At 40.4% G+C, this 22,676-nt stretch overlaps 1 protein-coding gene across 8 annotated transcripts in view; it reads right to left on the reverse strand.

Annotated features, from left to right (window-relative positions):
- Nucleotides 1–825: 825 nt before the first annotated feature.
- The window catches only part of cabin1 (calcineurin binding protein 1), a 52,187-nt gene continuing 30,336 nt past the window's right edge, over nt 826–22,676 (reverse strand). For all 8 annotated transcript variants that reach the window (XM_058390756.1, XM_058390757.1, XM_058390762.1 and 5 more), the window contains 8 exons: nt 17,553–17,716; nt 17,294–17,390; nt 16,387–17,067; nt 10,400–10,474; nt 5,649–5,937; nt 3,736–3,888; nt 3,314–3,501; nt 826–2,849 (listed from right to left, as the gene is read on the reverse strand). In XM_058390756.1, coding sequence (XP_058246739.1) covers nt 2,706–2,849; nt 3,314–3,501; nt 3,736–3,888; nt 5,649–5,937; nt 10,400–10,474; nt 16,387–17,067; nt 17,294–17,390; nt 17,553–17,716 — 1,791 coding nt within the window. In that variant the 3' untranslated portion in view covers nt 826–2,705. The remainder of the gene's footprint in view (nt 2,850–3,313; nt 3,502–3,735; nt 3,889–5,648; nt 5,938–10,399; nt 10,475–16,386; nt 17,068–17,293; nt 17,391–17,552; nt 17,717–22,676) is intronic.

Raw genomic sequence — 22,676 nt, forward strand, 5'->3', positions numbered from 1 at the left:
GGAACTTGTGCTTACATTATTTACTGTCCAGTGTCATCCAAATGAGTATGAGGTTCCCTTCCGAGCCTGGTTCCTCTCAAGGTTTCGTCCTCATATCATCTCAGGGAAGTTTTCCTTCTCCCCCCGTCGCCTCAGGCTTGCTCATTAAGGATAAACGTTAGGGATGGAATAGTAACTTTAAACTTCTATGTTTCTATACTTCTGTAAAGCTGCTTTGAGACAATGTCCATTGTTAAAAGTGCTATACAAATAAAATTGAACTGAATAGACCATTGTACGCTTCTTTCTTTGCTTAATAACAGCACAGTTTCAGTCTGTTTATCATCAGTCATAGATTATATGGAGCATCTGTCATGTAATCCTAGTGAAGGTGTTGTTACTATAGAAACGACACTGATTCATGCGTTTCAATGGCTCCGTGGTATAAATAACGGTTACGGTAACATGCGTCTGAATGGAAGTGAAATACTTCAGTTCCTTGTTATATAGTGATTTTGTACATGACTTATGAATATTGCTGTTACATTCTTTGACTTTTGTATGGACATGGTCCCAAACCACACATAGGCAGAGGAAACATGGAATGTTACACAAGGAAAAAAGATTTATCCTAAACTATTTTCATATTTCTCTCTCAGCATTGTTTAACTGTTTCCCCCCCCCCTCTAGACATTAAAACCACAGATTATTTCCTATATCACTCTAACCTTAATATGCTCATACCTGTCCTGTTCCTGCGTCTTCAAGAACTGTGAGGTACAGGTTACTTCTAATGAGTGAAGGACACACGCACACACAAAAGAAAGGACACAAATCAGGGCAGGGTAAAAGTGTCATTAAGTGTTATTTTTGGTTTTGAGACAATTTTTTTTTTAATGCAGCAAGTCAAAAACTGAGAGAAATAATCAACCCTCAGGAGAACAAGTGTGAGCATAGAGAGGTCAAGCTCGGTGCTCGTACCATCCGTCCTTCACCAAGTTACATTCTCAGTCCAAGCCCAAGCGGAGCCATACAAAAAAAACAAAAAACAAAACCCCAAACAAACGAACCCTACCGACACGACGCTCATACAAATAGAGAAAAATCAGAAAAATACAAACATCTTTATCCATTAACAGGTAGTTTGGTCTGACGTACATACGGGTCTAATATCTGTTGCATTTTCTCATCTTTTTTCTCTCCAATTCACAAGCTTTTTCAAAAAAATCTTATACTATTTTTATTCAATAACCAGAAAAATACAGGAGGGAATGAATCCATCCATTTGTAGAAAAGTACTGTTTGATATTTTTTTTTTAAAAAAAAAAGCAACAACAATAACAACATTCAGCTGTTTAGGAAGGAGGTCTCCGTGATCTCCAGATGTTTTGTGCAGGGGAAGGCGAAGCACAACACATCTTGTGCTTTCTGTATTTCAAAAAAATATACATTTACTCTTTAAACATGCATGTGAATGCTCTACAGCTTCAAGAGTGATTCAACGCCACATGTCCAGGATCATGCTAATGTCTGCCTCAAAGCCATCGCTCGCAAAATGGAAAATCTCTCTCTCTCCATTTCTGTTATTAAAATATATATATATATATATATATTCCACTATTGTTGATCTTGACATTAGTATGATGCTAGACACTTGATTATGAGAAGGTGCATTGCTTTAAAGCAAACTGCGTAATTAGGTTACATAAGTACGTACAGTTGAAGTTGAACACCTCTCCCACTCGATGCTGGTGGCAGGACTCGAACCCGCGTGCTTAAAAAACGCTCATGCCCGGCTACGATTCGGTACAAAAGAAAATTACGAACGAAGACGATTCCACGTAATGCACACAGAACCGAGTACAGTCATTACAAGAGCTGCTCTGATCAGAAAAATGTTTTGAATGTCACGATTCCAAAAAAACGTCCAATTCTGAAAAGTGGGGTTTCATAAACGGACCATCAGCGGCCAAAGCGGCTCGTTTTATGAATTCGAAGATACACATATCGCTCAAAAGGAAACTTTGGTGAAAAACCTGTGTAGAAATTCCTTTTAAAAAAAGTGTTTTGCGCTACAGGAAACTGTAAACTCATGCTGTTGTTGGACTGGACACGTCACACAAGCAAGGCAGCCATGCTCAAAGCAAGAGGCTTCACTGTGAGGAGCATAATGTCCACCCTACAGCTGATGGCAGCAGAGCACACATCCACATCGATATGTCACGAGTTTAAGCGTCAAACTCATTTCATTTAAAGTGATGAAGGAAAAATAAGGGAAAAGAGGGAAACACTTTCTGATCTAATGCCCCCGTGGCTGTAATTATAAATGCCTTGCATTAATCTGACTGTGTGCATAGGACCCCTGCTCTTAAAGCCTCCGATGTAGGCGCATGAAACAAGCGGCACTCGTGCATCGGCGTTTAGAAGCCGCTGGTCACAGATTGTTGTTCGGACTGGAGTGAAACTTTGCAGCATCGTTCCGAAAAAATAAAACAAAGAAAAGAAAAGTGCAACAAGCGAGGAAAGAGAGAACACAGTGCATGTGTAGCGAGAGGACATCATTGAGCATTGAGGAAAAAGCCCTTTTGCTTAAAGAACGTGCATACTGCTGCAGGACCAAGAGAGACAAAGTGCACGGATGCTTCATCGATTCGAGACAAACAGACGAGCTAATAAATGAGAGGAAGATTAGAAAAAAGAAAGAGATAGTCAGAAGTCTCTCTCATTCAAATGTCCATGTAGTCGTCCTCCTCGTCCGTCTCGCTCTCCAGGGACGACTCTTGGCTGGACGTCTCCTGTACTTCCAGCGCCGGCTGAGTCAGAGTGTCCTTCTTCACATTAGCTGCCGACTGAGACGCCAGAATCACGTTCTGGATAAGAGAAAGAGAGGAAAAGAAAGTGAGAAAGTCGGTCCTGTTGAACTATTGATTAGAATTAATAATACAGAATCATACTTGGGTTTAAAAGCATGCTTTACGACACTCAGTTACAGCAGCTGAACGGATTATATGTACGTCCTGTTAAAGAAATAAAGATGTTTTCTCTTTGTTTAATTAATTAAAAAAAACTGTAGCCATTGGCAAATCGGATTTATTTGCCAATGTCAAAAATCAGATGAGGAATAAAACACACTGACATGCTGTTATTGGGAAATAATCAATTCTGGCGTGTTAACAGTAGCTTGACTTCACACTGAGCTTCACTCTGTTGTTGATTATATTCCTATAAATCACCACTAGTGTCTTAGAAGTTCAGCAGTAGCATTATTAAAGCAGGATGCATGCTGCATGACTATTTTCTGTTCTGCCAGTCAGATGCCCTGGTGTGGACTTACTTTGAGCCTCTGTTTGGTCTCCTCTGAGATGCTGCCTTTGGGTGAGAGCAGTGTGGGAGTGGGAGGCGTGACCGTGATCTCTGGGGGGAATTTGGTGGCAGTGGAGGGGATGAGCAGCTTGGGCATGTTGGGGGGGATTCGGGAGCGGATCCGACTCGAATCGCCCTGCTTCGACTGATCAGAGCTTTCTGCACAGACAGAAACATGACACTCATGTTTACACACTCACACCTCTCTCTCTCTCTCTCTCTCTCTCTCTCTCACACACACACACAAATGAGTAGTGACTGTTGGTTTTAAAACAGAAAATATCAACATTTTTGTCTTTAAACAGATAAATTTGAGTATTCCATCAGTAACACAACCACACACACACACACACACACACACAAACAAACAAACAAACAAACACAACTAGTTACCAGTGTCGGTGTGAGTTGAGCAGGTAGCAGCTTCGTGACTGCTCCACTCCTGTGTATTGTGACTCTGGGAAACTGTGGCCATCTTCATCTGCTGACACAAATGAGACTCCTGCTGTCTATATGCCAGACCTTCTGGAGCAGAGGTTTCTCTGTCTTTATACACACACACACACACACACAAACACAAACAATTATTATTAAAAACATTTTTTATTTCAATCATCATAAACCCTCTCCCTCTGTTCCTAATGGAAAATAACCAACTGGATAAAAAAGTTAATTAAGAAACTTTAGTTTGTCCAGTGTAGTGACACTAAACTGGGCCGTTTCTATGTCTAAATAAATATATATATATATATATATATATATATATATATATATATATATATATATATATATATATATATATATATATATATATATATATATAATATAATATAATATAATTGTTAATTGTTTATTTCTTTCTACATGGTAAAACAATGCTGAAGGCGGCCAAAATACACAGTAATGTCCTTTGAACAGTTGATATTGAGATATGTCTGCTACTGATGCTCTGTAAAGCCTTCATAACGGCTCTAATCTGAGGTGCTGTTAATTGGTGATTTCTGAGGCTGGTAACTCTAAATGAACTTCTCCTCTGCAGCAGAGGTCAGTTTTGGTCTTGCTTTCCTGGGATGGTCTTCATGTGAGCCAGTTTCATCATGGTGCTTGATGGGTTTTGCAAATGCACTTGACAATACTGTTCTTGCAAGAACTATTCCAGAACACCTGACCTTCGTGTCTTAAAATAACAACTGACTGTTTTTTGTTGTCGTTACATATGGATTACTGAAGTCCATGTGTGTTATTTCATAGTTTTGAAATCTCCAGTATTGTTCTAGAATGTAGAAAATAAATCCCTAAACAAAAAACACTGAATTTAAAGGTGTGTCCAAACTGACTGGTAGTGTATATATATATACAATCAATTCATGCCTTGGCTCAGCAATGTGACACAGTAGTAATACTTATCTATCCATCTATCCATCCATCCATCCATCCATCCATATATCTATCTAATAGCAATATCACAATAACTTGTGGCACAATCTGGGAAAATCTGATATCATTACAAGTTCTAAAGCCCTAAAAAACACATGTTAATCACAGTATTGATTATCTGCTTGAATACTTTGTAAAATACAGTAGGCAAAAAATTATTATTTTCATTTAACAGCACAGCCCAAAGTGTTTTATCCCTCATGTAGCTCTTTTAACAAATTTCCTGACTTTCCTTCTTTTAACTGTTTATTAATCTGTATAGGTGTTGAAATAGAACAGCAAAGAAACCAAAAATTGTTGCTAAATAATGGGGAAAAACTCAAGTATCGCAATGACATATTGCCTAAATCGGCCATTGTACATACAGGACGGTTTAAATGTGATGATATGGTAATAGCAGCTGTTGTTATTTGTACGGCTGTCTGTCATACTCGCATTTCAAGCAAGCCTCCCAAACACACACACAGACAGAAAACACGTACTACACAGCATGTATCATGGATACTTACAAACGCCTAATGAAATATCCTACTCCCTTTCCATCTCTGGTTCCCTAGCAACTAAGCGTGGAGCTCAGAACACTGCAGCCATCTCAGGGAGACTCTACTCAGTCTCATATATACCTATACACTATCCACGTGCTTGTGTGTGTGTGGGTGGGTGTGTGTAAAATGGAAAGTGTGTGAGATGGGACAGCTCTGACCCACACATACACACACAAGCACATGACGTGAGCAGATGATGGAAGCACTGCCCACTACTTATCTCTGTGTTGGTGTTCATGAATAAAATTTAAAAAGTTTACCAATTAAAATATATGTGTCAAAATACTTCATACATTGATTGATACAAGTGGTGTGTCATTTTACCTGTGTGGGGTAAGAATGCCATGCCTGCTACTGGCTGACTGGGTGTCGTCCGGGGCTGTGATTGGTCCTGCTGGCCCGGAGGCGGGCAATACATCTGCGTGGGTGTGCTGGGTGTGTGAGAGTGCGAGTGTGTGTGAGGAGGCCGTGGATTCTTGCTCAGCTTGGTCTCATGCTCCTGGGAAGGTAAAGGTTGCGTGTGTGTGTGGAGGCACTGAGTGGAGACAGCAGGGAAGAAGATGTCTCTGTGCTCTTTATTGAACTTCGGGGTGGCAGGTGCATCACTGGAATTCTGGGAAAGCAGCAGAAAAATGTCTCTTAATTATCTACTTTATACGCAATTAAACGGATTTGCATCATCGGATAATTAAAACAGAGCGAGAGGAAACGGATCTGTGCCATGTTTCAGTGTGAAGACATTCACGCAGCATATATTTATATTATTAGCAAATCCAAATGGGAAATATGCAAATGAAAGCTTCCATCAAGAAAACACAAAATCAGTCACGCTGCTGAATTCTCAAATCTGATTGGTCAGAAAGTGATTACTCTTCTATAACAGCTTTTATTCTGTTATCTTTACAATAGTAGCATCTTGTGCAATATGGATGCTGAACATAAACTGAACAAAACATTTTCTCCAACAAGACACTTTTTAGCAGCTTTGGAAGGACTCCCCAGTGTTAGTGCTCCATAACAATCTGTAGAAGTAAAGCTGTACTGTTAAGGTTTCATGAAACAGGACAGAGAAATTTTGTGATTTCTCAGAAACAAGCTGCATTACAATCTCATTTGACGATTGGATCAAGTAGCCTTATAATGCAATGAAGCTTAAAACATATTATACAGCTGCTATAACATAAGAGATAACAGGAAGTATCTTCTTTCACAGAATGCTAAATGTAACTGTAAAAAGTACATTGTCTTGTACTCCCTTGCAAACCACTGCGGTATAAGAGGAATAAGACACTTCAAGAGGTGTTGTTATTGTAAAATACAATACTTTACTTACTTCTTTCCGACAATGGCACAGACCCTCGTTATCGTTATTCCTTACAATTTCGACAACATTCGTAATGACATCAACAGCATTTTTCCCATAAGCTGACGTCTGATTTTATTCTACGTTATGTATTCTTGTTGTTTTAAAATGAATGACTTTTACATTAGGAAATAAACCTGTAAGAAAAGCATTAATGCAACTGACACACACTCTTCTACAAAATAAATAAATAAATAAATAAATAAATGAAAAATAAATAAACAGAAAATCAAGGTCAAATGGTGCAGAAGGATCTGTAAACAAGCACAGATAATAAAAATAAACATTCATTTGCCAGAGAGCCTGTCGAAGTAAACAACTTCTCAAAGGAGAAGACAGAACTGGCAAAACACTTAAAAATGATATTTAATGAATTTCATTTTTAAGAACCACCAAGCCAATATAAACTTTTCACTAACAGCAACTAATCAGCTTTTGCCTCCAGGCCTACCTGTGTGCTTTCCCTTCATCAATCCCCTCTGCAATGCCTCAATAAACAACGCACAGACGAATCAGTACCAGGCCCTGAGGCTGTGTGTGTGTGTGTTTGTGGAACAGGGAGAATGTGTGTCTTTAGAGGACCACAAACAAGCCCGACAACAACAGGACCGGTCGTTGCCACGGCAACCACGACCAAACTCAGCCAATAGCTGATCAAACGACCACGCAGTTGATTTTTTTTTTTCTTTTCTCACTCTTTTTTCCTCCCCCTGTCCGACTTTCACGCTCTGACTAGAGGAGAGAAGATTGCGCTTTAGTGAAAACCAGTATGGGAATAACTTAAAGACTCATCACTGGTTGAAGCAAAATTAATGAAAAATAAAACTAAATTTCTAAGCAGCCTTGTAATTTACTCTCAAGAGTTGGTCATTTTTCTGGAGGAAGTCACAAAACCATTAGACAGTCCAAAGAGAGAGTGCTGTGGTTTAGCCACTAGAGGGCCTGGTAGTTAAACTCTAGGAGAGGAGAAAGTGATTTATAAGAACCCAGATTTAAAATGAGGCTAAATCTCTCCAAGTTTACAGAAGAGACTTTGCATTAGACGCACAAACGAATTCGGTTCAAGGTACAGAGATAAATGTGGAGCGATGCAACACATCTCCACTGCCAGCCCCGTTACTATGGAGACAGTAAAGGTAGAAGCATCATGGCTGTGTTTTCATGCTTACATAATCGTTATCGGGTCAGAAACTCGACAATGATGTAATGTATTATCGCTCACGTACGGAGGCGCATTGATATGAGTCAATGTCTCGTATAAACAAGACGTCTCCGCAGGACAACAAAGAGCCGCTAAATACGAGTCCACAACATGCCTGTTTGGAGGATACCTTCAGTTTACTCCTTGCAGTAGATACCACTCACATTTGTTAATATATTCTTTGAAGGCAGGCTACATTAGGCATTCATAACACATTCCTATGCATTGCTATATTTCAATGATTTATGTGAAATATCTCAAATGCCCAAAGCAACATTTTTATGGGTAGCAGGATGCTTGTGCAGAAAGAACAGAAGGTACAAGTCTTTGCCTGTTTAAGAATGTGGTATCTATCTTTTTCTTATCTCTACCTTGCTTTAATGAACACATTGATAAAGCATCTATGTCTTACTTGATATCTACTTCACAGAGGAACGTGATATTGGGTGTACTTTAACTACAGAACAAAAACTAAACGATAATCACTTTATGACACCCTGATGAAGCGTAATGTATTTTCAACTTCACTTCAGAGGCTCTGAGGTCATTTCTAACTTCCATGTAAAGACAAACTCCCTAAAGCCTCACCGCTTTATAAAAGGCTTAAAATGTACTGCAATAAAATTGATGTGTTTTTTTTTTCCTTAAAGAGATGTTTATTTACCAGGCGTTTCTGGTAAAAGTCGGACAGAAATGGAGCTGTTACTAGGATATCTGATAGTCTTCGTGATCGAAGGGTTTTTTTAGGTAACGAGACAAGTCTCTTTTTTTCACAGCCAGTGCTTTTATAACGTAAGTGATAACCTGTTTAGAAGTTGTGGAATAAAACCCTAAATTCAGTCCATATACATCAACATTTACACTTAAATAACGATACCTAAGGCAATCTGTTAAGATACAGATAGCACACAATTCCCAGCATTACCATTTCCTTGAAACCTGCTCTTTAATTCCATCCCCTCGACAAACTTTCCCCCATAAATCTAAAGCATCCATGATCACATCAACGATCACAAAAACACAGTAAACGACACCACCTCCGCTCCGAGCACGCCTCGGTAGGCCAACTCCCACAACTGAAATCGCCGTACCTGAGAGAGTCTTCTCTCGCCTTCGCCTTCAATGCAGCACAGAAAGAAAACCAGTAAACTAACAGAAACAGGACAGCTCGTGAGATAGCTTAGTCCCCCGAGCAATTATGGAGATGAGGATTTATAAAGGCTTAAAAGCTGTTGATTTCAGCTGACGCGATTATTATGTCTACTGCACTGGAAAATAAAATAAAATAATGTAAAGCGATTTAATTATATTGACTTAACGGTAAGAACAAAGTTTCATTTCATCACAACAGGATATGGACGTTGACTGATTTACATTAACTGCTCAGGGTGACGTTTTCATTCAAAATGACTCCTATTTAAGAAAGGATACACCTGAAAAGTTAAGGATTAAAAACCCAGCTTAGAAGCGACAGTTTTGTGCTGATGGGATATGAAACCACAACCTCCGTCTGAGCGTTAAGACTCAGGATATCCTTAAACAAGAGATATAACGTATTGAAGAATATATTCTGTATTCTGCATCATCACGGAGAGCTTGTTTTTCGATGTGCGCACACCCACTCAACTCTCTCTTTCAGTCAAACCACCTCCAAGCCCACGCTTCCCACTGGCAGCCAAGCTTCCTGTTAAACTTCCTTCTCCATATGTAGACGAAAAGAAAGGCAACAAAGCACCTGTTGTGACAGTCGAGAGGAAATGACCTGAATGCAGCCATCCCAAAGCGCAATTTAACATCTATTTGCAGTTTACAAACAAACATTCACAGCAACATTTTACATTACAATCGAGATGCATAATTCTGGTTATGGTTCAAAAGCAATTAAAAATGCAGACTTTTTATAACATGCTCTAAAACCTTTATTGTACATCTCAATTAAAACAGACATCTATAGCATGTGTTCTAGATAGAGCTGAAACATGAGGCCTGACATTCAAGTGAGGCAGTGAGTAAGAGAGAGATACAGAGACATCCTGGGAGCTGCTTTAACGGGCTGTTGCATGCTAATGACGCATTAATGAAAGCACAGGACTGGGGGCAGGAAAAGAGAAAGAGTAAGAGGTGGAAAGAAAGAAAGCAGGGCAGAGAAATCGATGGAGCTTGAATGACAGAAAATAAAAGACAAGCGTGGGGATTGTAAGGAGAGAAAAAGAGAAGATGGAAGATAGAGCAAGTCACAGAGGGAAAGAAAGACAGGCATAAAATAGAGAGAGAGAGAGAGAGAGAGAGAGAGTAAGACAGTCAAAGACAGACAGACAGACGGTATGTGTGATTGGTTTAGCTATATGAGAGTGTATGGGCAGGTAGATGGGGTATTAAAGAAACAGAGGGAGGGAAAAGGGCTCACTGTGAGGATACACAGGACTATTTAGGGGAAAAAAAATGTAGGAATTCACACACACACACACAAAATATAATATTTCCTGGCAAAGCTGAACGTGAGTGTGTTACCTGTCTTTGTGCTGAAGTTGCCATCTGAATCTGGCAAAACTTCATGGCCTGATCCAACGCCACGTCCTCATCCACCTGCAGAGAAATACAAACAGATGAGTCTGTGAGACAACCGATGTTTAAATTACAACCAGGGCAACTTCAGAGCATCAAACTCAACCCACTTGGAACACGTTTCGAAAGAGATGGCACCAGAAGGCTCTACGGGAGGAAGGCAAGCCAGCAGAGGCAGTGTGATGCACTGGGCAATGCTCTGCTGGCAAACCTTGAGTCCTGGAATTCATGTGGATGTGACTTTAGTACATACCACTTACCTAAACACGAATGCTAACCAAGTACTCTCCTTCATGGTAACGGTATTCCGTTATGGCTGTAGCCTCATTTTGCAGGATAATGTTCCTTCCCACACTGCCAAAATTGTTCAGGAATGAGATGTATATTTCAAGGTGATTTTTTTCCAAATATCTCAATTCAATCAAAGCATCTGAGGGATATATGAGATAAACAAATCTGATCTATGGAGGCCCCACCTGACAATATGCAGGACATAAAGGATCTGATCTAGATACTACATCACACCATCATCTTGTCCCACATTATATTAAAAGGTTTTACTGCCATGCCTGATTGGTGTTTTGTTTTCTAATAATCACGAATAAAACTTGTTATTATACTGAATTAATTGTCTAAAATGGATATAGTGAAATGGTCCACACAGACAGGGAGGAACTGTGATTCAGTGTGGTGTCCAAAAAAAAAAAAAAAACAAGGCTCTTTGTAATCAACTGATGAAGGCTTGTAGTTGCAGGACACTTACTCTAATGAAGGACTGCAATCAATTCAATAAGATGTGAAGTGACCATTTTTACTCAGATAGGCCAGGCTGACAGAATTTCATGAGCAGCCATGTGTATACAGCTCCCATGGGCTGAGTATATACGGCATAAATGACTATTGCACCATAATCTAATAGTTAAGTGTTAATGTTATGTTCTTAATTGGTAATAATCATTGTTGTGGTCTAAATTATTATATAGTCATAGCACAAAACACCGTATTAAATAATGATCCTGCAGCTGGGCAGGTCAACCAAGTGAATCATTAACACAAAAGTCCTTGGTTTCTCTAATTCTTTGACACATGGGCCAAATAAGTTTTGGAGCATGCTGACCTAATAAGACCTCTTATTGGAGCTCCCGTGTCCATGGTAACGGAGGGGGGGAAAAGACTGGGCGTCCCTAGTGTCTGTTTTATGTCAGCTACCAGGAGCGTGCTGCTCTCTCCTTTAACGGTGTGTGGGAGGAAGAGAGCAAGCGAGAAGAGAGAGAATAGACAAAACGAATGCAAACATGTTGGCGCACGTCCCTGCGCTCTCAGTAGCACTCGGGCTATAATGGGCCTAATGCCTCTGACTAAGCTAAAAAGGCTAATAGGAGAATTACTGTGGGAGAGATAGCAGTGTTCGCTAAAACACACGGCTGCTGATCCAAACCAGAACACTCTTTTTAACCACTTTGTTTATTTTCCCAGAAAAGAGAATCTCTTGATACTTTGGCCAGTAAGTGTTACTGTTTTGCAAGTAATGCAGGTGCACTGATTTTGATAAATGCCTGAAACAAACTTCTGAAGAAACCGCACCATGCTACTGGCAAAGTGGTGAAGAATTTGGCCCTCACTATGAACACTAACCCAGTTTTCAAGCGGTCAAAAATACTGGACCACGTGACTGTCAGTTGCTTCTTGTTGCCCAGTAAGATTAATTGTTTACACAACAAAATAGCTCTTGAGGCCTACTCTTGGTTGAGCCTTGGTTTAGCCTTTTCAACAACAAATGCAGTCTTCTCAGGCAAAACCCAACACAAAGACCACAGAGCTGCCTGTGGGAGAGAAGCGTGCCGGGAAAATCAAGCAGTGGCATTGCATAAACACTGAGCATAGCTAATACTATAAATGTCCTGAAAAAGAGGCTAACAAAAACACATCAAACAGGTCAGCCAAGGAAAACAGCAGTTGATGACGGCAACAGTGTGAGAGCCGTGAAGAAAAACTCCAAAACAAAGTCATGTCCGACAACATCAACAGGGCAGGGGTGACGGTATTACAAACCACCACTGAAGAAGACTTCAAGAGCTGGAATACAAAGGCCATAAGACAAGATGAAAACCACTTCCCATCAGCAATGAAGTACAGAGATGACCAACGAAAGTTCTGAAACCAAGATTTCTTCTAGCAAAGTGATGAAAAAGCCAAACTGCGGAGAAATAATCTGCTCATGAAGCGGTAGCACATGCCTGGAAAAGCATCATAAAAGAAGAATGCAACCATTTAGTGCATCTGTTCCTATACTTTTGTTCACCTAAAAATTGGGTGGAATGCTCCCAAAGTTCTTCTAGCTCATCTAGATGTAAATATCTATATATAATAATAATAATAATAATAAGAGCTGAATTTCTGATTGATTGTATCGTATACATCTTTTGACCTCAATCCCAAATATCTTTAGTGTAAAGCACAAACAAAAGACTTGTCCTTGCTGTTCCAGTATTTTCAGAGTGGACTGTATATAGGATATAATTGTTTACATCAATTCTGCACTCCTGACCACTCCCACCCACATACTCCTAAAAGTACACATCATATGAAGCGTATGTGTACAGGTGGGTGGACAAATCGTATTCATTTGCCAGCCAAATGAAAGCTCCAAGGTCCACCCAGTTTCGTGTTTTGGTTGCCTAGATACTGAAAAATGTTTGCTGGCATGATGCAATAATTTATGGAAACTAGTTAGCTAGTGAAATGTATTAAAATAGATTAAGGGAAACAAACGAGTAGATGATCGCTATCCTTCTTTGACAAAATTTCTGTTGTAAGACACCATGATTGAGTCCTCCGTAACAATGCAAGTTCCTGACCAACACTCCAGCCACGACCTTATAGCGTCTCTAAAAGGTGCGAGTTGGAATTTATTTTGCTCTGGTGTTGGCCAGACTGTGCTTCAGACAATGTAGAAAAAAGAAAAAGAAATAGCCTTTATTTGTCACATATACATTACAGCACAGTGAAATTCTTTCTTCGCATATCCCATCCTTGGAGGTTGGGGTCAGAGCGCAGGGTCAGCCATCATACAGTGCCCCTGGAGCAGAGAGGGTTAAGGGCCTTGCTCAAGGGCCCAACAGTGGCAACTTGGCGGTGCTAGGCATAGCGAGGTGGAATTCAAAGTGGTTACTATAGTTACAGCATTAAGGTTTGTCAAACCACCAAGTGGTGCATAAACTTTTGCAAAAGGCAATAAGGAACACGGTATTTGAACCTTCTCCTGAATATATTCGGTGGGTCCACTACAAATAAACTAATAGTTGAGACTAAAAATAGAGTAGTACTGGGTTACTGGGCAACTGATCTGTGACCCCCGGGGGAAAAATGATCATGCATTGAATTGGCTAGTGTCAGTGAAGAGAAGGGAAGGCCATCATCCTCAGCTAAAGAGCAGGACTCTCAGACTCCTATCTAGAGAAAACTGTGGCATTGCTGCATTTCACCACGCACATGTGGCGAATAAACACTGGTTGAAATCTGGATGCATGTCGATTTACAGGTCATAAATGTCGAATACAAATGATCATAGAAAACTGGGAAGTACCTCCTCAAAGTAAATTCAACTGCCCTACTGTGTGTGTGTGTGCGTGTGTGCGTGAGCATCAAAATGATGCCATCGCAGAGGATGCGTGTCAGGTTACCATCCACGAATTGTAGCTTTCTTGTGATGGTGAAATTACAAGTTACTGTTTAGGGCAATATCATCATCACACTATCTGTGTGACTGACATGTACCAGGTTCCGACAGACCACAAGCTCAGGACCTGCTTTCATACAGCAGCAGACTCAACACTGGTAACAATACTGATATGATATGATGTGGGGAGTTTTTCATGAAGAATCACCAGGTGCAAAGGCCAAACACAGACTCTTCTCTACCTCAGAAAACTGCAGCATAACAGAAAGACAACAGCAGTAGATAATTAGACTGTCCAGGGGGGAAATGAGAGGTGATTCAGCACGACTTTAGTAGAGGATGATAATGGACCAGTGGAATATTGTACTGTTTATGTGTGTACACACATGTGTGTGTCTGTTAGAGGATAAGCCATTATCCTCTTATTGTAATGATATAACCTTAATGGAAACTTAAGCAGTTTGTTGTTCTCTTCAGTATAAATGAAGAGACTGCTTTTGAACGTTGGGCAAAAACATTATCTGGCTTTTACTTCATCACTCATTAAAAGGATTAGCAAATAAATACAGATCAACAGGATTCCAGAGGACAGGTAAACAGTCAAGGTTTTTTAGTAGTGGATTTAACTGCACTCTACAGAATGTTCAAAGACTGGGATAATTTTTTTTACCTTGGCTGGTATAAAAACTGTTTCTATAAGCTGTTTGTTCTCTTCCAGAAACAACTCTATTTCTATTGAGGACATGTGACAGTTACGGCAGAAATTAATCATTAGAGGGTTCAATATTTATACAAGAACATCGCCCAAAGTATATTAATTTATCTGCACTTCAATATTATGGGCTACTTTGTGTACAGAGGTCAGGCATTGCATTCTGAGCAGTGACGGATATAGTGAATAACACTATCTCCTCATCATGGCACCAGCAAGTGAGCATTTTGCCCTCAAAGTTGATGTGTTAGAAGCAGGAAAAATGGGCAAGCTTAACAAGGGCCAAATTGTGATGGCTAGACGACTGGATCAGAGCATCTCCAAAACTGCAGCTCTTGTGGGGTGTTCCCGATCTGCAGCGGTCAGTATCTATCAAAAGTGTTCCAAGGAAGGAACAGTGGTGAACCGGTGACAGGGTCATGGGCGGCCAAGGCTCACTGATGCACGTGGGGAGCGAAGGCTGGCCCGTGTGATCCGATCCAACAGACGAGCTACTGTTGCTCAAATTGCTGAAGAAGTTAATGCTGGTTCTGATAGAAAGGTGTCAGAATACACAGTGCAGGACGGGTCAGGGCTGTTTTGGCAGCAAAACAGGGACCAACACAATATTAGGCAGGTGGTCATAATATTATGCCTGGTCAGTGTATATTACTGAAATATAATTTGAATTATGTCAGTTTCAGGTTCTAACACTATAAAATGTGGAACCGGTCAAAAGGGGAGCAATACACACGCATGTCACAGTGTATTTATATAACCTATTACACATCCTAATTTTGATAGCAACATGGGCTTACAAAGCCAAAAAGAGCTTGTTCTCAAGCATAAGTATATATAGCGATAGCACATCCATCGTGTGGTGTGTTTTTATTTTATATAAACATCATCATGTTGAATCATCAGACGGAGGGAAGAGGATTTCCTCACCACAAAGATGCACTGTCAATATGTCATGCTGACAGCAAAACCACTGCATGTCATAGGGGAAAATAAAGAAGCATAGGAGTTGGTAGGCTTTTTTAAACACAGGAGGATTTCACCGTCTGAAAATGTGCATACTCGGAGATTACGTCTTGTTTGGGCCAAAGGACATTTGGGTTGTTTAATTGTCATTAACAGGAAATTAATTGTCACACTCTTTTTTTTAAATTAAGCAGGATTATTTAACAGAAACATACTGACACGTAGTGGAGTGACTTCTCCTCTGGCAGACATTCATCTGATCTTAGTGCACTGTACAGATTTGCCACAGATTTCTTATACCCCATGTAGTAAGTGCAACATAATGTCTAGCAGTGTTTTTTTGGGATTAAGCCTAACTGTATGTGAAAGAAGCTTATTCCTATTCCAAATCCTTTTGGTAAACAAATAAAATGTACCTGAAACTCTTAAGCTCACAATATAATTGTGACACTGCTTTATCATTATATTTTTTACTCAAGACACACAGTTTTAGTAGTACTACTGCTGAGGATTTATCCCAATGTATTCAAAAGTAATAAAATAGAATACAAAATAATTAAAAACATATCTGCTTCTCACCTGCTTGATTAGCATGTACGTCTCCGACATGATCTTCTCAATTCGGCCCAGGTCATAGGTCATGACCTTTTGCCCCTGTTGCCATACTCTGTATGCATCCAGTAAGAGCGTCTTGCCTGACTCGACATCCTCAAGCAGCTTCCTCTTTCTGTTTGGCCGTGCTGTGGTCGTAGTGTGGGTTCCTCTGTGGGCCGTGCTTGCTTGAACTTGCATCAGCTGCTGTTTGGAACTAATGCTCAGCTCCTCCAGAGACAGCTCTGGAGTCCGAGTGCTTTCCAGGCGCCTCTCTGTCGCCTCTGACGCAGATCTGGGGGTTCCTTGCTCATGTGAAACACTGTCAGTGGTTGACTGTGGGTGACCTGGTTTTAGAGCACCTGTCCATGTTCCAGGTTCGAGTTCCATAGGCTCCCCCAGGATGGAGCTACCTTCTCTGCTCTGAGAAGTTGCTGATGTGCCTTGGTTCTGGTTTCCTGGTTCTAGAGCGGGTTGAGAGAGAGGAGCCAGAGGCTGGCAGGGGCCTGAGGTTGTGCTATCAACGCCTGTTGTTGAGGAGTCTGGAAGGCATGGTTTAGCAGGTTGAGAGGATTTCGCATCCTCTGTGGCAGGAGGCCGACTGGACACGTCAGCTGTGGTCATTTCACCCATGGAGGAAGTGGAAGGTTTAGGAGAAGGATCAGACACCTGTGTGAGAGAATGACTGAATAAATGTGGGATAAAAAGAGAGGTTCTGACAGGCTAACTGTCAGGGCTAAACCCTGTTGAACCTCACTGAACCCTGCTTCCTGGGGGCATATGACTCATGGCGCATAACTCAATTAGAATGCAACAATAACAGCGGCATAAAGCAAATTCAATGTGAGCTAACGGTCTAATGAAAAGAGAAAGAAGAGCAGAGTTGCTGTCATACCGCAGTGAGTTTATCCAGATTGTCCTCCAGCACTTTCACAGTGAAGAAAAAGGCGCGTTTGGCCAAGACCTGCCGGTCCACATCCCGCAAATATTTCCTACAAACACGCAAAAAATGAAAGTGGAAAGAATTTAAACACAAGCCTGTACAGCTGCAAGAGCTTTACTAGAACTAAACAGTGCTACAAGGAATAGAAGATGGACTCTTCATAAACAATACCCATCACTGCCTGTGAAATAATATTATAAGCTGATCTTACTTTCCCTGATCAGGGGTTCTCTGGAGCATGAGGGAAATCTTGAGCAGCGTGTCGTGATCCCTTAACTGAGACAGAACATCCAGCAACAGCACGATGGATCTGTTCATATGAGACGCAAAACTACCCGGGCGATCGATTTCATCTACTGGGATACGCCAGATGCCCTGGAAAGAGGGAAAATAAGACGGTGTTAGTAAAAAAAAGAGAAAAGAATAAGTTATTCTAAGATTAGTTATACACCAGAAGAGAATCCATGTTTTTAAACAAAGTAAGCCATCACTAGTCACTGAAAATATGGGATTATTAGGATGTCAGGAAACAGAAGGCAGTGTAAAATGGTAGAGTGGGAGAGACAAAAGAAAAGAATACGAGATGAGAAGTAGAAGAGAGAAAAAGCGTAGGCATAATATTATTGTTGTAAGGCCATCTGTTCTGAGGTTGGACAGAATGGGCTTTTGATGTGTTGGGCTCAGGCCATGCAGAGAGAGAAAAGTGCCAGCAATCTGCCCACATGTTTTTTTTTTCCCCCCATCTTCCTCCTACAATCCATCCTCCCGCAGTAGTTCTCTGCTACCTCAAGTCACTTCTCATCTCCTAGTGTTTCCCTCTCTGCCATACACTGTGATGCATCCATATCTGTAATAGTGTTTGGGTAATCTACAATCGGCAGCTAACACACGGATGGCGATTTCTACGACGGGTTTTCACTGAGCTGGGACTTAACACACCTCCTTCCTGTTAATGAAGCAAAGCGCTGCACATTTTCAGCTATCCAGATCAGGGAACGTTCAAGGGTCCAAACCAGAGGCACCTTTAGGAACATTATTATATTAATTAATATTTATTTTAATAGTAATCAGCCTGATTATATGAATTTAATTAAGCCAATATTTCCAAAACAATAACTCGACCTATAAAGAATGTAACTGTTCGTTTTTTAAGAAATGTATTATGTAAGCAAGAATTTCATGCAAGAAATCTGTCAGAAACCCTGATCGAATGGCCTTAGGTTTATTTCCTCCATGTGTATATGGTTTGATTTTACTTGCTTTAGTATCAGTTGATATGCAGTAGATAAGTTCTTCTAGTATAACTCATTCCTTGAAACTTTGTTAAGCACCTAATTTCATCATATGTGCTGCAGTGTGCGGGGGAAAACCCTTCGCCTGATCGAATTTTGACAAATTACTCCTATATATAATTCGGAAAGCTACGGATTTCAACTAAAAGTAAACTTTCTCCAAAAAAAAGGGAGAAAACTGCATGAGAAAAAAAATTCGTTCCAGTGGCACTAACACTTCTACATGTATATCTACTTATGGAAAAAAAAACAACTGATGAGCCACATCGCTGTCTGAGGAAAAAGTCACAGCGTTTAAACATGAGCCTCGTCGTCCTCCGTTCACGCAAAAATAAAATAATCATAATAATAGCTGGACTTCTTATTAATTGCTCATTTAAGCCTTTTAAAAACCTTGGCTGATGATCTTGCTTGTATAGTGGTAGTGTGTAAGCGCTCTTCTCTGTTCTGATGATGACGATGATGGACATTATGACAGCCGGTATCTGATAGGTTTAGACTTAAAGTCTTTCTATCCAGCAACTTGATCTTTAGACAGACCTAACCTAAATTAAATGATTTCCATATCATTTGGGAACAAAAATATTTCTCTTATCTGTCAGTTTTGGTCAGAATCAGATTTTTTCCCCCCTAGCTTGCAGTCCATCGCACAAATATTTTACAAGGCAAAAATAAAATTGTAATTTCACAGGTATTTACGTATGAATGAAACAAAAAGGTATTATCACTACATATAAATTCAGCTTGCATTAAAACTAGGACATTCATATTCAAAATGTTCGAGCAATTAGTACAAAATACCTAAACCTGAATAAATTAAACCGGCTGCGAAAATTGCTGTTCAAATGTCAAAATGTAATGAAAAACAAATCAAGCTTATGTGCAACCCAATGTAACAGACTGAACCGTATTACACTACGGTCATGTCATATGCAAAGTACATGAACTTTTTCCACAGCATTTGCATTTTTCCACTGGCTCACGAGTTTAGACGTTTTTGTATAACAGACACTGGGGAGCGGGAGACCTGCACAAGCTCACACAGAGCGCGGCAGCAGTTTATCAGCTAATATATCACACTTCCACAATATCATAGACATCATAAAGAGGTCAGGGTAACGCCTCACAGAGCCTGTCAGAGAGAGGCGGCACGAATGCGGGGGTGCAGAAAAGGATGGAGGGGAATGTGGAGTTTCCCCATCAGCCATGCTACTGAACAGATGACTGGTGTGTGTGTGTGTGGTGGGGGGGGGTGGTCATGTTAAACAGGATGCTGATGAGAAGTAATTACTGGTCCTCATATGCCTGGCACCCGTTCCGTTTACAGTGTTTACTCTGAACTCTAAATAAAGATACAGGGACAAAGTGTGCATCTGTATATCCATCTGCGTAAAGAAATTGAGAGGGAGAAAAATAGAGATAGAAAAAGGCAAGACAGCCAGATAAGGAGGAAGAGGGGAAGATAAAAGAAGAAAGGGAGACAGTGATAAGAGATAAAGTGAGAGATGAAGACAACAAAAAAAGAGAGACAAAAACAGATGTAGAGAGGGAATCACAGAGAGCGAGAGGAAAGAGGCAGGAAGGAACAGGGGAGAGACATACAGAGAGGCAGACAGAGAAAAGCAGAGAATGACATGAACGTGGAAAGACAAAAAGAAAGAGAGAAAAGAGAGAGAGAGACACAGATAGAGAGACAGAAAGAGACACAGAACGAGAGACATAGAGACAAGGAGAGAGAGACAGATAGAGAGAGACAGATAGAGAGAGAGAGAGAGAGAGAGAGAGAGAGACAGATAGAGAGAGAGAGAGACAGAAAGGGAAACAGATCAAGACAGACAGAGACAAGGAGAGACAGAGACAGACAGAAACAGACAGACACCGAACAAGAAAGACAGAGACAAGGGGGGGAGACAGATAGAGAGATTGAGAGAGAGAGAGAGAGAGAGAGAGAGAGAGAGAAAGAAACAGACAGAAGGGGGATGTTCTGACAGAAAAGCAGATGTAATTCTACCAGCTGTGCCTGAGACTCTATCATGTCCCGCGTCAACTGCGGTACACTAAGGTCCAAGTCAGTCACACACACACACACACACACACACACACACACACACACACGCAAAACTCTGTTGCTATCTGAAACTACAGTCTATTCATTCTGTTTGCTAGTTCATGGAAGAACCCAGGCTGAAAATGTGCGTAAAGCCAGGCGGATATCCCCGGTGTCGCTGAACTCTATTAATTTCTGTGTACTATTTATCTGTAATCATTATCATTTAATAATTTACTGCTCTCCCAGTGAAGACCGGGATATGACCAATAGCAGTGTCATGTCTCTTTAGACCAGGGCTGTTTGTATAATGCGCAGTGTTCATTTATTACACAGTTATAATACATGTATACACATTTTGCAAAATTTTGTGTACATGTTTATTTCCTTTTTATAATCAAACTGAAGTTTGCCTTTAATCCTCCATTTCAGTTTTTCTTTCAGTTTATTTCTGCTACATTACTACATCACAATCACTCATTTATTAATTGATATGCTGGCAGGTATATCAGATATCATCTACATATCCATGTATCACAGAAATGTCTTCAAGGAGCGCGATCATGTGTATTCCGCTACGATGAGTACTGTCAAGTTGCCATGCATGAAGCTCTTCCTGTACAATCACAGAGATTACTACAGTATACAGTTGGAGGATATCAGTGATGAAAACCAAAGCAGCCAGCACTGGTTTATGTGTTATATGGGACAGAGGCAGAGAATGTTAGCCAGTTATATAATAATGCTTTATATAACTATCTGGTGCAAAAAAAAAAAAAACGTGAGATGGCCCAGTTACGGGTTATTTAGGAACTCTGTTTGGAATTAATTTTCAGGCTAAGAATCGTTTAGTTGCACGGTACGAGCAAAGAAACAATGATCTCATTCTGGGTCTGAAGCGGGACTGGAAAAGAAAAATGGCATCCTGGACCAAGAATAAAAATGTGCTGCTTTCTCTCTTGGGGTCGCTGTATTCAGAAAGTGATAGATTTTTCTAAAATTCTATTTGTAAGCTATTTGGTTCATCTTTTGTCTTCACTGACCTCTGGGATTCCATGACTACACACTGAAAACCACACGATTCATCAATACAATTTAATCTCCACGACATATATATCCATTTACGGACGTTACACATCATATGGTTAAGTGAGGAGGGTGTGGTTTGTGTTACTAAATAAACTAGTAAAGCTAAACAACCAACTCAATTAATTAGTAACGATCTCTCTCTTTTATAAAATGTTGAAGAAAATGTATTCGGATTGACCACGGCTGGTTTCATTTTGTTCCAATTTATTCCCAAAAATGCCTGAGGCAGGAACTGGAATTTGTGTACATACAGGGTTTTATGGTGATTGACGGTTGCCACTTGTTTGTTATGACATGCATGTAAACTTTTTTAGTGTCTACGACTTAACTAAAACAGACACACAGCAGATTTTCCTCCCTTATGGCTTTGTGATTATTGTGTTTTCGAATTGTTGCTGGAGTTTCACCCCAAATTAAAATAAGCGCAGCTCTACTTCAGTGCCTCTTCGACCACTTGGATGCCATGACCATGTGACGCAAACATCCAGGTTCATAGAACATACAACCGAGACAAGAGCACCGACCAAACCACAGTGAGACAGGCGAAGTGGGCGGGGCTTCCAGGTTGTTATTAATATTAGAGAGCTTACACTGTAAACTCACATTCATAATGCTGAAATGCCTTTTTTTCCCCCCTAGGGAAAAGAAGAGACGTGTTCGGTATACAGATTTTTAAAACTTGTATGCAAACTTGTTTTCATTCCCACCCTATTCCACATTCCCAGCCATTTTAAAATAAGGCTACACCCTGGTTTAAAAAAAACAAAACAAACCCTGGTCTTTCCTGAAAATCAGCATCGCTAGACTCAGCTCTCACTGGTATTTTACGGGAGATATCGCCTTTCAAACTGAACACGTTTACAGCCCGGGATTTCCTGCAGACAGGTTTTTTTGTTTTTTTTTTCTG

Source organism: Hemibagrus wyckioides, linkage group LG05 (assembly GCF_019097595.1).
Source record: "Hemibagrus wyckioides isolate EC202008001 linkage group LG05, SWU_Hwy_1.0, whole genome shotgun sequence".
Taxonomy (NCBI): Eukaryota; Metazoa; Chordata; class Actinopteri; order Siluriformes; family Bagridae; genus Hemibagrus; species Hemibagrus wyckioides.